Here is a 12,717-nt window from a genome sequence, read left to right on the forward strand (position 1 = left end):
GGTGGTTTTGTTTGGGTTTGTTTTTGTTTTTTTTTCCTTTTCTTCCCCATGTGCCTCGAGTATAGGACAGCCACTCGTGCACCGTGCACAGGATCCATGTCATGGCCTCCAGCAGAAGGGCTTAAGCAACACCCAGAGCTCAATTAGGGGCAAACACAGAGCCCAGAGCATTGGGGTGGGATTACCATGCAGGGGGTGAGGGTCCCGGTGGGGTCAGGAGTGGAGGATTTGGGCTTTGCCACTGAGCACCACTGCCAGCCCTGTGAACCCCATAATAAACAATGTTAAAACAACTTTCAGAGGGGACCGAAGTGCATATTAATAACTAATAAATGATTAATGCGCATGTGTTAACAAGCTGCCACTGCTATTAATCTGTTATTAATTATTAAGGGAGTGTTTGTTAGTATGGCAGTGTAATTTTTAGGGTTTTGTTTTGGCCAGATCCCTCCAACAAGGCTGGAATCCAAGCCCTGGGGATCCGTGTGAAGCTTGTGGGGGGAAACTGAGGCACAGGTGGGCACTGCGGTGGGGCCAAGGGGCTGAAGGCAGCAGCACCAGAAGGGCTGGGGGGAATTTCAACTTCTAAGGGTTATCCTTGAGAGGGTCCCCTTGCCTGTCCCACCTACCCCAGGGGACAACCTGGCATCACTCAGGCCCTCTCCAAGCTGCCGTCGCTTTCCCCATGAAACGCTTGGATGTCCCCAGTGTCCCTTGCTCAGTTGGCTGGGGACGACCTGCCTTTGTGTCCCCAGCAGTGGGGCTGCTGAGCATCCTGAAACACAGCATCACCCTGATCCCAGGCTTGTGCCACCCCACAGTCCTGGCTCTCCCAGTATGGGACTGGGAGGGGCGCTGTGGGTGGTGAAGCAAAGCAATGCCTCCATCTGCTGGAGGAAAGGGCTCTGAGTGGCTCCCAGCCTCCTCCCCCTGCATCCCAAAACCATGTACCCAGCAGGGATTTGGGGATGCTCCTGGGGTGCATCCAGCACAGTGGTGGCCCTGTTTGGAAACTGTCCTTCGGCTCTGCAGCTGGCCAGGGCAGGAGCACAAAATTGGGATTTTTCAGTCATTTTCTGCATGGAAAATTTTAAAAAGAAAAAGATATATCCTCAGAGGGTATGGCAGCTTCAGGGTTGGGTTTGTTACCCCCACAAATGCCAGTGAGGACATGAGTGGGACCTGCACTAGCTCTGGGTGCTGCTGAGCAAGTGGATCTGAGTGCAGACCAAAGAAACCAGAGCTGTGGAGAGTGCACTAAGAACAATGACCAAGAAAAGGCCAAAAAATAAAGGCAATTAAGGGGAAAAAAAAAAAAGAACAATTTTCCAGCAGGTGCATTTAAAGATCTTATCCCCCACCGGGATGAGAAACCAATTTCCTTATAAATTAGAAAGACTTCAGTTAAGTGGAGGTTCCCACCTCAGCCCCATAGATCCCCCACTGCAATGTGTGGGTGAGCAATTTCACTTTTGTTTCCATAATCCTGGTGAGCACCTCCCTGCTTCCCTAATGAAAGTTAATTTGGAGGATGTCACAGCTCCAACCTCCAAAGTTTTGCCTGTTGTGGGGCTCCTCCTCCTTGCCTTTCCTTCCCTTTCCATTTCCCCTTCCCTTTCCTCTTCCCTTCCCTTCCCTTCCTTCCTCTCTCTCTCTCTCTCTCTCTCTCTCTCTCTCTCTCTCTCTCTCTCTCTCTCTCTCTCTCTCTCTCTCTCTCTCTCTCTCTCTCTCTCTCTCTCTCTCTCTCTCTCTCTCTCTCTCTCTCTCTCTCTCTCTCTCTCTCTCTCTCTCTCTCTCTCTCTCTCTCTCTCTCTCTCTCTCTCTCTCTCTCTCTCTCTCTCTCTCTCTCTCTCTCTCTCTCTCTCTCTCTCTCTCTCTCTCTCTCTCTCTCTCTCTCTCTCTCTCTCTCTCTCTCTCTCTCCTTCCTTCCTCCTTCCTACTTCCCTTCCCTTCCTTTCCCTTCCCATTCATTCCTCTTTCCCTTTCCGCTCTCCCTTCCCCTTTCCCTTCCCTTTTTCTAACACAAAACTTGTTACCTCTTCTCTCTGCAAACTCAAATCTGCTCACCCTGCAGCCTCACTGTTCCCAGGTGAAATTCCAGTGATTTGCCTACAGCAGGGCCACGAAACAGCCCAAATCTGATGTTTTAGAGTGCTAATATAGCCACTTTGCCCTGAGGAAAAGGGGGTGGGAAGGGATTTCCTGATGTGCAATGGCTGCAGGAAAACCTAGAGCGAAAAAAAAGCAGAAGAAAACAAAAAACTCCATCTCCCTGATACATCTGATGTTGCGTTGCTGAGAGCAGGGAATTCAGGGTGCTTTCAGATTTCCAGCAGCATCCCCCCCTGCCATCCAGCCAGCACCCAGAAGGAGGAGCACGAAGTGTATCCGAGCAGCAGCAGGGGTGAGGCAAACCCATTGCAACAACCTGCAGCAGTCAGTTGTGCACAGCTGTGTGCAATCGGTGCCCCTGGAGCACCCCGGGGTGACGTGGGGAGCAACGCCGAGCCTCGAGCTTCCTTTAAGCTCACGTTGACATTGGTGAATGTGTTTTGAAAGCATCTCTTCCTGCAAGTAGAGGCCATGGCCAGCGCGGGGGGAGCACGGGATGGGGTTTGGGAGTGTTCACTGAGCCTCCAGCAGTGCCAGGAGATGGAAACGGAGCCCTGCAGGCCCCCACCGCTGCCAGGAAAAGCTTGGAGGTAACAAACTGCTCTGCAAACATCTCCCCAAATGCACCTCCCGGCTGCACCCGCTTAGAATGCTCCAGCCCAAAGTGTTGCACCGCAGTGAGACTTGTGGTTGCAGCAGGGCAATATCGTTTCCCAGGGGGGAGGGAGGCAAATCTGGGCTGAAGCAGATGCTTGATAATGCTGGAAGCAGAAAACGGTGGGTTTTGAGAAAGTCAGTGTTGTTTCAGTACCGCTTATAGCAGCAGGTTTGGAGGTGCAGGTTTGGATGAGTCTGGACAGAATGGGGAAGTGCAGCCCCATGGGCGGCCCCTTCTCACTGCTCCCCATCCCCGCTCAGCATTTGCGTGCTTCCCTCTTTGTGCACAGACCTCTGGATCCCCCAGCCCCCGACCCTGCTTGGGCTGGGAGGGAAGTTTTCCTGCTCTCACTCCATACACCCCCCCCCCCCATCCATCATCTACCTTGTGGCCACCAACCAGGGACCAGCAGGGCAGACCTGGGCTGTACCCCACCCTTCTGCAAACACCCACCAGCATGCAAAACCCCCCACCAACTTCTACCAGCAGAACAGGGTGTGCAGTCACAGGGAACCCAAACTCCCTGCTTTTCACAAAAGCATGCAGACACGGCCTCCCTGTCCACTGCTTCCCCTTTTCTTTACTCTGGAGCCGACAGCGGAAGCCCTTGGGGGGCCGTGTGCTGACTCCCAGCTGTGTGCAGGGCCATGGCACGCGCCCGCTGTGCCAGCCTGGACCTGGGGGGCTCCATAGCGAACACCCCCGTGTTGGACACCCTGGAGGAGCACCCACCTCAGACCCCCACCTCAGCCCTCATCTACAGCAACGTGGGTGAGTGACAGCCCAGCATCCATCCAGGGGGTGGGGGGCTGCTCAGTTTTTGTGTGTGTCTTTGGGGGGAATAAAGTGGGGTGAATAATTTCTCTCTCCGCAGGAGAGCTGCGCGCCCACCTCGTCCCCACCAAGGCCAGCCGAGGGGATGGAGCCAAGAGAGCCCCCCTGCAGCCCAGCCATGACCCCCTGCCTCCCCCCTTGCCCCAAAAGCAGCTGCAGCGAGCTGAGTCCCTCCCTGAGCCAGGCACACGGCAGCCCTACCACCGAGACCCCCCCGCCACGACTCAGCAGCCCTTGGCCTCAACACAAGGATGGGGCACCCAGAAAACCCCTGACCAAATCACAGAGCCTGGGAGACACCCGGGGGGTTGTTCTGATGCCCAACTTGGCTGATCTGACATTTGGGACGGGGGACGCGGTGCTGGGCCCAATCCTACAGGGTCTGGAGGACCGGACAGGGCTGTGTGAGGCCATGGTGGGCTGCCATGCTGCTGGCCTGGCCCGGCTGTGTGCCCGTGCCATGGAGGGGCTGATGGGGTCCTGGGGGGGGCTGCAGGCCAAGATGGCAGGGCAGGGCTGGGCTGTGCTCAGGGTGCTGCAGGAGGAGCCATGCTGCCAGAGCGGGGATGCCTGGTATTACCGTGTGGGGGTCACCTTTAGGAAAGAACAGCTGGAGCTCGCAGCCAAGGTAAGGGGGTTGGGGCAGCAGGAGGGGGCTGCAGGCAGCGGGAGCCCTGGGTGGGTGAGCAGGATGGACGGCGTTTGGGTGGTTCCTCTTTGGCACCCACTTCTTCATTTGCAAAACAAACTGGTGCTGAAGGCTCTTGCACATCCAAGGGAGCAAAGGTCCAAGGATGACACAGCTGGGGAAGGTGCACAAGGCCTTGAGGGGTGAGCAGACGTGGAGCAGGGCTGGGTGTCCTGACAGTGTGGGGTGAGAGGCAGCACGGCAGCTTTGCAGCTCGGCAGGGGCTGACCCCCCTCTTTATACCCTGCTTCTTCATAGAATCACAGAATGGTTTGAGTTGGAAGGGATACTGAAAGGCCATCTGGTCCCACCTCCTGCACTGAACAGGGACACCCACAGCTCCATCAGGCACCCAGAGCCCTATCGTTTGACCTTGGGTGTCTGCAGGGACATCCCTGTCTGGACAACCGGTGCCAGTGCTTCACCACTCTTATCATAGAAAACTTCTTCCTCATATCCAATCTGATTTCTTGCTCCAAGCTGTTTCAGCATGCACCAAAGGGTGCAGGGGAGCTCATGCACTACGCACGGGTAGGAGCTGCACATGGGTAGGAGCTGCACGATGGCCTGGCTCAGGACAGGTTCTGTCCCAGCTCATCTGCCCCTTCCCCATCTCTCCTTGCAGGTCCTCAAGCCAGGCTGCTGCAGCACGGAGATGCAGAGCTCCCTTGGATCACACTGCAGCATCCAGCGCATCATCAGCCGCTTCACCGACCGCCTCCCAGGGGTGTTGGTGCTCCCAGGTCACCCCGGTGAGCAGGGACTGTCCCCAGGCTGCCCTGCTGTTCCCCGTGTCCTGCAGGTCCTCCTTTCCCCAGATGTGCCCTACCAGACCCTGGCAGGGTTTGTGGAGAGCTCCCGTGCACTGCATAGGAGCAGCCCTGGGCACTATGAACGCCTGGCATGCCTCCTGCTCCTGCAGCTGTGCACAGGGCTGGAGCACCTCAGGGTGCAGAATGTGGGGCAGGGTGACATCTGCCCTGAGAACCTGTTGCTGGTGCAGTGCCCGTGTCCCCCTGGCAGCCAGCAGGACAAGGAGGGGTCTGTGGGGCTGTCCCTTCCAAGGTTGCTCATCAGCAACTTCTTCAAGGTGAAAGATAAGACCAGGCCTTGTTCCACCAGCCAAGAGTGGGACTGGACCAAGGGGTCTGCTGCTCTCCCCACCCCGATGGCAGATGAGCTGAACGTAGGCATGCTGATCTATAAGATTTTGCACGTGGATATCTCTCTGGAAAACGCTTTGGATCTGAGAAGAAATCAGCTTCCTGCAATCCCCTCCCTGTCCATCTATTCCACGGGGCTCAAGCATTTGACCACGCTGCTTCTCCACCGAGATCCATGCAAGAGGGTCTCCATCAAGGAAGCCAGGCACATCCTGCAGGTCCTGCTCTGGGGGCCTCGCCAGGAGCTCTTTGCTAAGAGCAGGAAGACGCTGGCCCTGCTCCAGAGCTGGCTGGAGATGAAGAGAGCATTGCTGCTGCTGAAGTTGGCTGAGAAGGCGGCTGCAGGGAGCCCTGGCCTCGAGGACTGGCTGTGCTGCCAGTACTTTGTGGAGGCCACCGAGCACATGCTCTACCAAGTCACCCAGACTCTTTACACGCCATAAAGACCAACTGCTCAGAAGGTTCCCCAAAGCCAAGAGCCCATGGAGGCTCCAGCTCTTACCTCCCCAACTAAAGCCGGTCCTGGCTGGGAAAACTCATTTCCAAATCTGAAACTGCTCCCAGGCAGCACACGAACTGACCTAAGCAAGCAAGGACCAAACTCTCAGCGCAGTACCTTGGCTGCCACGATGCAGATGTGTTTTTGCATCCTCAGCTGATTTTTGCTCAGTGCTTTGAGTCCAGCCTATCAGAGCCTCTCAGCAAAGATAGCTGGATGGAAGGCACAGGATGAAGCAGCAGCTCAGCAGCTCATTGCCCTGAGTTAAAGCGAATAAAGCTCAGGCTTTTCCCAAAAATCCCTCCTCCCGCATGGCTGCTGTCATTGTTTTAAATAACAAAACAAAGCCACACGTTATTGCTCACTTAAGACGCACTTACGGGAGGAGAAACGCAACACATCATACAGCCATGTCCTTTTTAGGAACAGCTTGTGGCATAGTCACAAATAGAAATGACATCTCGGAGGAGGAAATAAAGCAGCCACACAGCTTCAATAAAACCCAGAGCTGAGCCTCTTAAATGCTGCTCCTTTCTGTGCTTTCTTACAGCGCTATGCACCCTGGGGATCTGACGTGGGAGGATCATGAAGCTGAAGTTCACTGCTCCGTGGCAATGAGCTGGAGCTGCAGGGAGCACTTGGTGGGTTTGTGGCTGCTGGGAGATGCCTGCAGGTCTGTAAGAGACCCACTCGGGGTCCACCAGGAGCCAGCAACCAGCACATCCCATGCATTGCATAGCGATACCTCTAGGCGCATGGGATGTGGAGAAGTCCACGTGAGAAAGACAGAAATTTGATCATCCCAAAGGCCTGGCTGCAGCACGTGGGGTGGCAGAGAGGGGTTGGCACACTGGGGGCACAAGTCCATTGCACGCAGTACTGGGCTGCATAGCACCTCCTCCCCTCGAGCAGGGTTTGCTGGGAAGCACTGCTCACTCGTGGGCAAGATGCTTCCATCTGACTCAGGCTGTGACTCAGCTGAGAGCAGTGCTGCACAGAGCCCCATAACCACACCTGTCCTGGGGCGTGCGAAGGGACACGTCTCAAGGACACACAGCACATGCAGTCACTGCTCAGCACAGAGCAGCTCAGCACCTCGATCCCCAACCCGGCCTGCACAGAGGGTGGGGTGTCATGCAAGGCCCTGCTTGGGTAGCTGGTATAATTATTAACTGAGTAATTATTAATCCGCTCACAGCTATCACCTGACAGCAGCAGAGCAGTTGCTGCAGGCTGTGTGCACAGGGAGAAAAATGCTCCCAGTCAGCAGGTTCCTACCCTGTCCCCTCGGTCTGCTGCTTCCCCAGGGCACTGCTTTCTTCCAGCCCAGCACGGAAGCATGCCCCATCCCCATCCATTTTCATGGCCGTGGGCTCAGGGCCGTGCACAGCTGAAATCACAGACCTTTTCTGTGAGCATCCCTGCCTTGAACATCTCCCAAAGCAAAGCAGCACGGGAAGTGAGACGACGGATGGCCAGGTCCTTTGGATCAGAGATGGGAAGAAATAGAGACAACCGAGTTCCTTGCCCAAACACGACCCAAGGACAGCCCTCTCACAAAGCCATCGCTCTCCCAGTCAGAGCCTTTGGGCCAGAACCACATAGAGGCATTGCCCTGCATCCTGTAGTATCATATATGGCTACAAGATGGCAGTAAGAGCCCTGGCAGCACAGCCTGGCATCTCACCTTAAAAAAATAAAGAAAAACAAACTGCTCTGAATGCCCATTGCAGCTCCAGGCTGGCCGGATCCTGCACTGCTGCCACTTGCATCCCCAGTTCTGGTTTCCACCTGACCACCACCATCAATGAACCTCTCCTCTTTTGCTAAGTGGCTCAGAACATCCATGGTCAGCAAGTTTGTAGGGAACCATGGCCTCAGAGCAGAGCTTGGGCTCTGTATTGGCACATCCCTGCAGAAAGCACATCAGAGGGAAAGAGATTCCTCTAGAGAATCCTCTTAGGAATTTCAGGCCTTTGCCAACTTGGTGAGGAAAAGCAGAAACATCCTCTCCTCCTCCACTCCATCTCCCCCACCCTTCTGTTTTGCTGCTGGCAAGTTCTCAGCTTTCCCAAAAAACACAGGAAGAGCAGGATTACAAGGCTGCAAGCACTTAGCAGGGGGAAAGAGGGAGGGCTGCTGCTGCACCGGGTCCACCAGGACACGAGGAGCACACTCTGCAGGTGGGAAGGGTCAAGATGTTAGCAAAAGCTTTGTGTAAGCACCCAAAGCCCATTAAACAGACCATAAGAACACTCATCCTTAGCAACACTGCTAATTTAACAGGCTCTCCGGGAAGACAGTGCCACAACCTTCTGTCCCTTTGAGCTGCAGCAAGAGTTACCACTGCAGGATGTGCTCCCCGCTGCTTTGAGAGCAGAGCTGCAAGGATGGCAGTTCCGTGCACCCCACACAACTCCTGAATTGCTTAGCCCAGCACAGCTGCCCAAGTGTCACCCCACAAAGCAGTCCCCCACGGTCCATTTATAAATCCCAACACTTGTTTTCCTAAGGCCAAGTGCTGCAGAGACATCAAGCCAGGGGTACAACATGTTCTGTAATGATGTGCTTGGATTTACACCAACTCACAGCGTGAACAAGGGGGAGTTTCAAACCCAGGAAGGTAACTTTGCACCCAACACACAAACCATCCCAGCAATTCACTGCTACACGTTTTATAGACAGTTTGATAGGATCAGATGGTACAAAACAAGCCTATAAAACCGCAGATATAAGCACTAAAAAAAAATGTGAAATATGTTTTCAAGTCCAGCCCCTCTGGAGAATCACCTTTGTAGCGGACAGCTTCAGTGCAAGCATTGGTAATTCCAGCAACATGTAAGCACTTTTTCCCTCCTGTTGAGCGCTGCAGACATTAAACAGCTGAGGCTCTACAAACACACATTACTCAACTCCAGCCCCTTCTCCTTACACTTCAATCCCAATCAGTTTCACCATATTTGCAGCTCCTGTTATGTAGGCTGCCTGGACTCGGTCACAGTAGCTATGCAAGTGCCACAAGCCTTCCTAGATCACGACTGCATTGAATCACCCTGCACGCAAGCACAGGACTCCACTGCTGCCACTAACACAGCCCACAAGTGTGTATTTGATACTGTGAGACACCTGAATCTCATGGCATGTGTAAGCTGTGCTTCTCAGCATTTCACTTGTGACTGTAATCAGCAGACGCCCCAAGCATCCTATGAAACATTGATAGAGCAGGGATCTGAGGATCACAATTACCAGTGAAATGGATAATCTGCTAATTATTTCAATAAAAGCAGGCTTTTCCTGGACTGCAAGTCCTGTCAGATCATCACCTAGAGTTCCCCATCAAGCAACAGGTGACCCAAAGCCTTTCCCTACCTGGGACAGTTCCAGAGGCACCTCTTCAGAGTGCAAGTCTTAAACAGCTTAAAACCAGCAATAAAAAGTAAAATATAAATTTTTATTTAGAATTAAAGCAAATACTTCAGTATCACAAACACAATATTAAACTTCAAGAAATATACTGCTAATTTGGAGGGAGCATTTATTTTTGCACAACCACAACATGCGCACAAATCCAGAAAAAGATGTGGAGTCTGAAATTTTCAACATCTCACCACCAGAGCAGTTGGTCACAACGTTTCATACAAAGTTACATATACTGTAATAGATGTTGACAAAATTTCTACAGAATCATCTTTATAGACAACAAGAAAGCTCTAAGAGGCAAACATTGCAATCTATTCTTCTTCTGATGAGTCTCTCTCAAACGTGTAGGCCATGAAGCAAGCATCTGGTCTCTTGGGGACAAGGGGATGCCCTGGTCTCACAATCTCAAAGCCCAAAAAGCTGAAAGTACGGAGCAATGCAGCTAGAAAAAAAAAAAAAAAAGACATTTCATCACGTGATTCCATAACAGAAGCTAAAGTATCCACCAAAACCAACTTCAAATATTGCATCAGCCTTTTAATGCTGAGTTAACACCTACCTCTATCATCTCTGTTCTTGTGGAAACAAATGAACACATGATCAACTTGAAGCTGTTCTTCAGCAAACTCCAGAAGAACTGCAAAACTGTGAGACAAACAAAGGGCGTTGAGTGCACACAGGCCAAGCACTTCCCTCACATGTACAGAGCAAAGCCCTGTGAAACCATCCTCGCTCATTGTAAGCAGAAGTGAAAGTCATGGGTTGAAGACTGACACCAGCAGGAAACACCAAGCCAAGGATTAAACATGGGGCACAAATCTAAGTCATCGTCACACCACATTTCTGAAGGGAGAACTGCAGAGACAGACTCAGAATGAGGCTTATTTTCAGTGGATAAAGGCAGCCATCGCTACCAGGAGCACAGTTTGACATCACAGATCTTTTAGTTGGTTCTGGCTGACAGAACAGGCAGAGGATGACCTCAAATCAGGACATTTGTTGCTCTCTTACACGAGTCTGCCACCGAGCACCGTAACCAGGCTTCCAATTTTAGAAAAATGGAACAGTGCAGTGTTGCAGACCTTCTATTCTGCAAGATTTTATTCTACCCACCTGTCCTTGCTCCCTTCAGGCAGAGCACCACTGGGTATTTCAATATAGAGGTTGTTGTTGTTCAGCACTGCTCTCCAACTAATGTGTTTGGCATCTGTAAGCCTTGACTGGACATTCAGAATTCTTGTCCTGTTATTAGATGTTAGTTCTTCTGTCACATTCAGCCGATTATCCTGCAGAATTAAGAAGTGCAACACTACTTCCAGTTCATTTTGGAGATAGGTTAACTTCCATGAAAGTTTAAGGCAAAAGAGCCTTCCCACCAACCAGAGAGAGCTGCTTAACAATACCAATACTCACCGAATAAAATAAATTAGCTGAAAGATTGTGATCCCTCTGACTATTCCCTCGCCCACCTGGGATCTTCAGGGGTGGGTGAGGGACATCAGGAGCACCACCGAGGCCCCGGACCCAGGTTACTACAGCAATTGAAGGGAACCCTGGAACTGGAAAACAGTCAGAGGTAAGCAAGTGTTAAGAGTCATGAGAATTCTAAGTTTCATAAGCATTAGACAGCAGCGATTTTTAATTTTGTTTTTTAAATAAACCCAGATCAAGGGAACTCCTTCCTGCTGCAACCTAGTTGGTAGCAAGACACAGGAACATCCAGGCCAGGCATAGAACATCACCTAAAGTCCAGAGCCAGAAGCACCAGAAAGGCATCACTGGAGTATCTGGATGGAGACACAAGCTCAGGGGGTGAAAATACTTTCAGCGTGGAGTGAGGTGTATTTCCCTATCAAGGCAGCTGTGCATTTGCTGTATGTTTGACCCAATCTCAAGAAAGGAACCATTTACTATTGTGTATGTGATGCCACAGACCTCATTTTCTTCCACATCTTGCTAAGAGATCATGATTGGCCCAGCAAGCTAGAGATCTTTTTCCTTACGATATGTAGCCTTAATTAAACTGGAATTTTGCATCAGTGCTTTTAGCTTGAGATCAGAAAATACACGAAACAGCTTTATCTGTGAGAATGTCTCAAAAGCTCCTACGACGCAAAGCTCAGAAAGCAAGCTCTGGTTTCAATGCAAATCCAAATATCTGAAAAATCTAAGAGCCTTCCTGACTTTTAGAACCTTCTTACATCACTCAGCCACGCCGTGCTACTTTGGGTGAAGGATGTTTCTGTCGAGATACGAGCATTTCTTGTACGCACGCTGAGTTCCAACCCATCCATCAGGCTGCTTCGCTGTGAGCAAGCCTTTACTGTACAAACAGCAAAAGCTGTGCCTGGCCCCTCCCTCTGCACCATCCCTCACCCTGCAGGCTCACTCTTGAGTTGCGTCATCTCAGCAGATGCAGCAATCGAGGCCCTTAGGGAAATTTTCACAATCGTCCTGTCTGTGAGTGCCAGCAGCCATTTGCAAATCAGAATAAACACGTACAAAATAATCCACCATTTTGCACGGTTCACACGAGTTTAATTCTCTTTTTTTAACGAGCTTAATATCTGCGATGAATAATCCATATTGGAAAGGCAACGAATGGCCTTATAGGTCTAATATTATATGCTGAAAGCATTAGTAAGCACGGCAGCTATAAAGTTATTAAGCTAAAGACGATAATTTGCTCAATCTCAATTAAATGAGGGTTCAATCCACTATTTTAGGACCTCTGGAATACTTTAATAGCAGCCTTACTTACTTCTGAATCACTGTAGATCCCTGTTTTCCTCATCAGCCTTAAAAAAAGCCCTTAAACAAACCTGAGCAGCACTAATCCTTTATGACCTCACCTTTCACCCCCAAGTATACAACAAAGGCTGTTCCCACCTTGCAATTCTGTGTTTTAGTGATGCTCGGGCGCACCTACTCCAGTTGAAAAAAAAATACTATCACCATTCTTAAGGATAAAAGCAGCTTTTGGTGACGTTGTGGAGTTTTTCTCCATTCTGAACCAGCTGCATCCATCGCTTCCCACGCAGAGGGCACAGCGATGCTCCTCAGCCTCCACCTCCTAACACCACTCAGCCCAAAGCTGCCGCATCCTCAACATCTGCTGGCATTATTTAATCCCCGCTCGACTTTTAAACTACCAGCTCCCATAACGCTCTGCTTCGGGCTCAGCGCCCTCGATTCGTCGTTCTCCAGGAGACCTGCACTTACATAAGGGGATAACAGCTCGCCACTGCATCGCATTGCATCTCCCAGCCCCATCAGGCCCGGTTCCTTTTCCCTGCGGTGCCCCCCGCCCATCCCCCACCTCCCGGCAAACGTGGCACCGAGC

The 12,717-nt window shown here is 51.6% G+C and overlaps 2 protein-coding genes across 2 annotated transcripts in view; one reads left to right on the forward strand and one right to left on the reverse strand.

Annotated features, from left to right (window-relative positions):
- The first annotated feature begins 2,026 nt into the window (after window positions 1–2,026).
- On the forward strand, window positions 2,027–7,099 carry PEAK3 (PEAK family member 3). Its single transcript, XM_010724859.3, has 4 exons — window positions 2,027–2,702; window positions 3,414–3,541; window positions 3,645–4,232; window positions 4,918–7,099. The coding sequence occupies exons 3-4, from the start codon at window positions 3,690–3,692 to the stop codon at window positions 5,896–5,898; spliced, it is 1,524 nt and encodes a 507-aa protein (XP_010723161.1). The 5' UTR covers window positions 2,027–2,702; window positions 3,414–3,541; window positions 3,645–3,689; the 3' UTR covers window positions 5,899–7,099.
- Window positions 7,100–9,631: 2,532 nt separating this feature from the next.
- The window catches only part of OAZ1 (ornithine decarboxylase antizyme 1), a gene marked incomplete in the record, with an annotated part of 26,233 nt that continues 23,147 nt past the window's right edge, over window positions 9,632–12,717 (reverse strand). The window contains 4 exon segments of the mRNA NM_001291881.2: window positions 9,632–9,816; window positions 9,934–10,019; window positions 10,488–10,660; window positions 10,788–10,935. Coding sequence (NP_001278810.1) covers window positions 9,686–9,816; window positions 9,934–10,019; window positions 10,488–10,660; window positions 10,788–10,874; window positions 10,876–10,935 — 537 coding nt within the window.

This window comes from Meleagris gallopavo, chromosome 30 (assembly GCF_000146605.3).
Source record: "Meleagris gallopavo isolate NT-WF06-2002-E0010 breed Aviagen turkey brand Nicholas breeding stock chromosome 30, Turkey_5.1, whole genome shotgun sequence".
Taxonomy (NCBI): Eukaryota; Metazoa; Chordata; class Aves; order Galliformes; family Phasianidae; genus Meleagris; species Meleagris gallopavo.

Coding starts and splice junctions, on each gene's coding strand:
- PEAK3 (XM_010724859.3), top strand. CDS start 3,690: ATGGAGCCAAGAGAGCCCCCCTGCAGCCCAGCCATGACCCCCTGCCTC. Junction 4,233..4,917: donor AGCTGGAGCTCGCAGCCAAG/GTAAGGGGGTTG, acceptor CTCTCCTTGCAG/GTCCTCAAGCCAGGCTGCTG.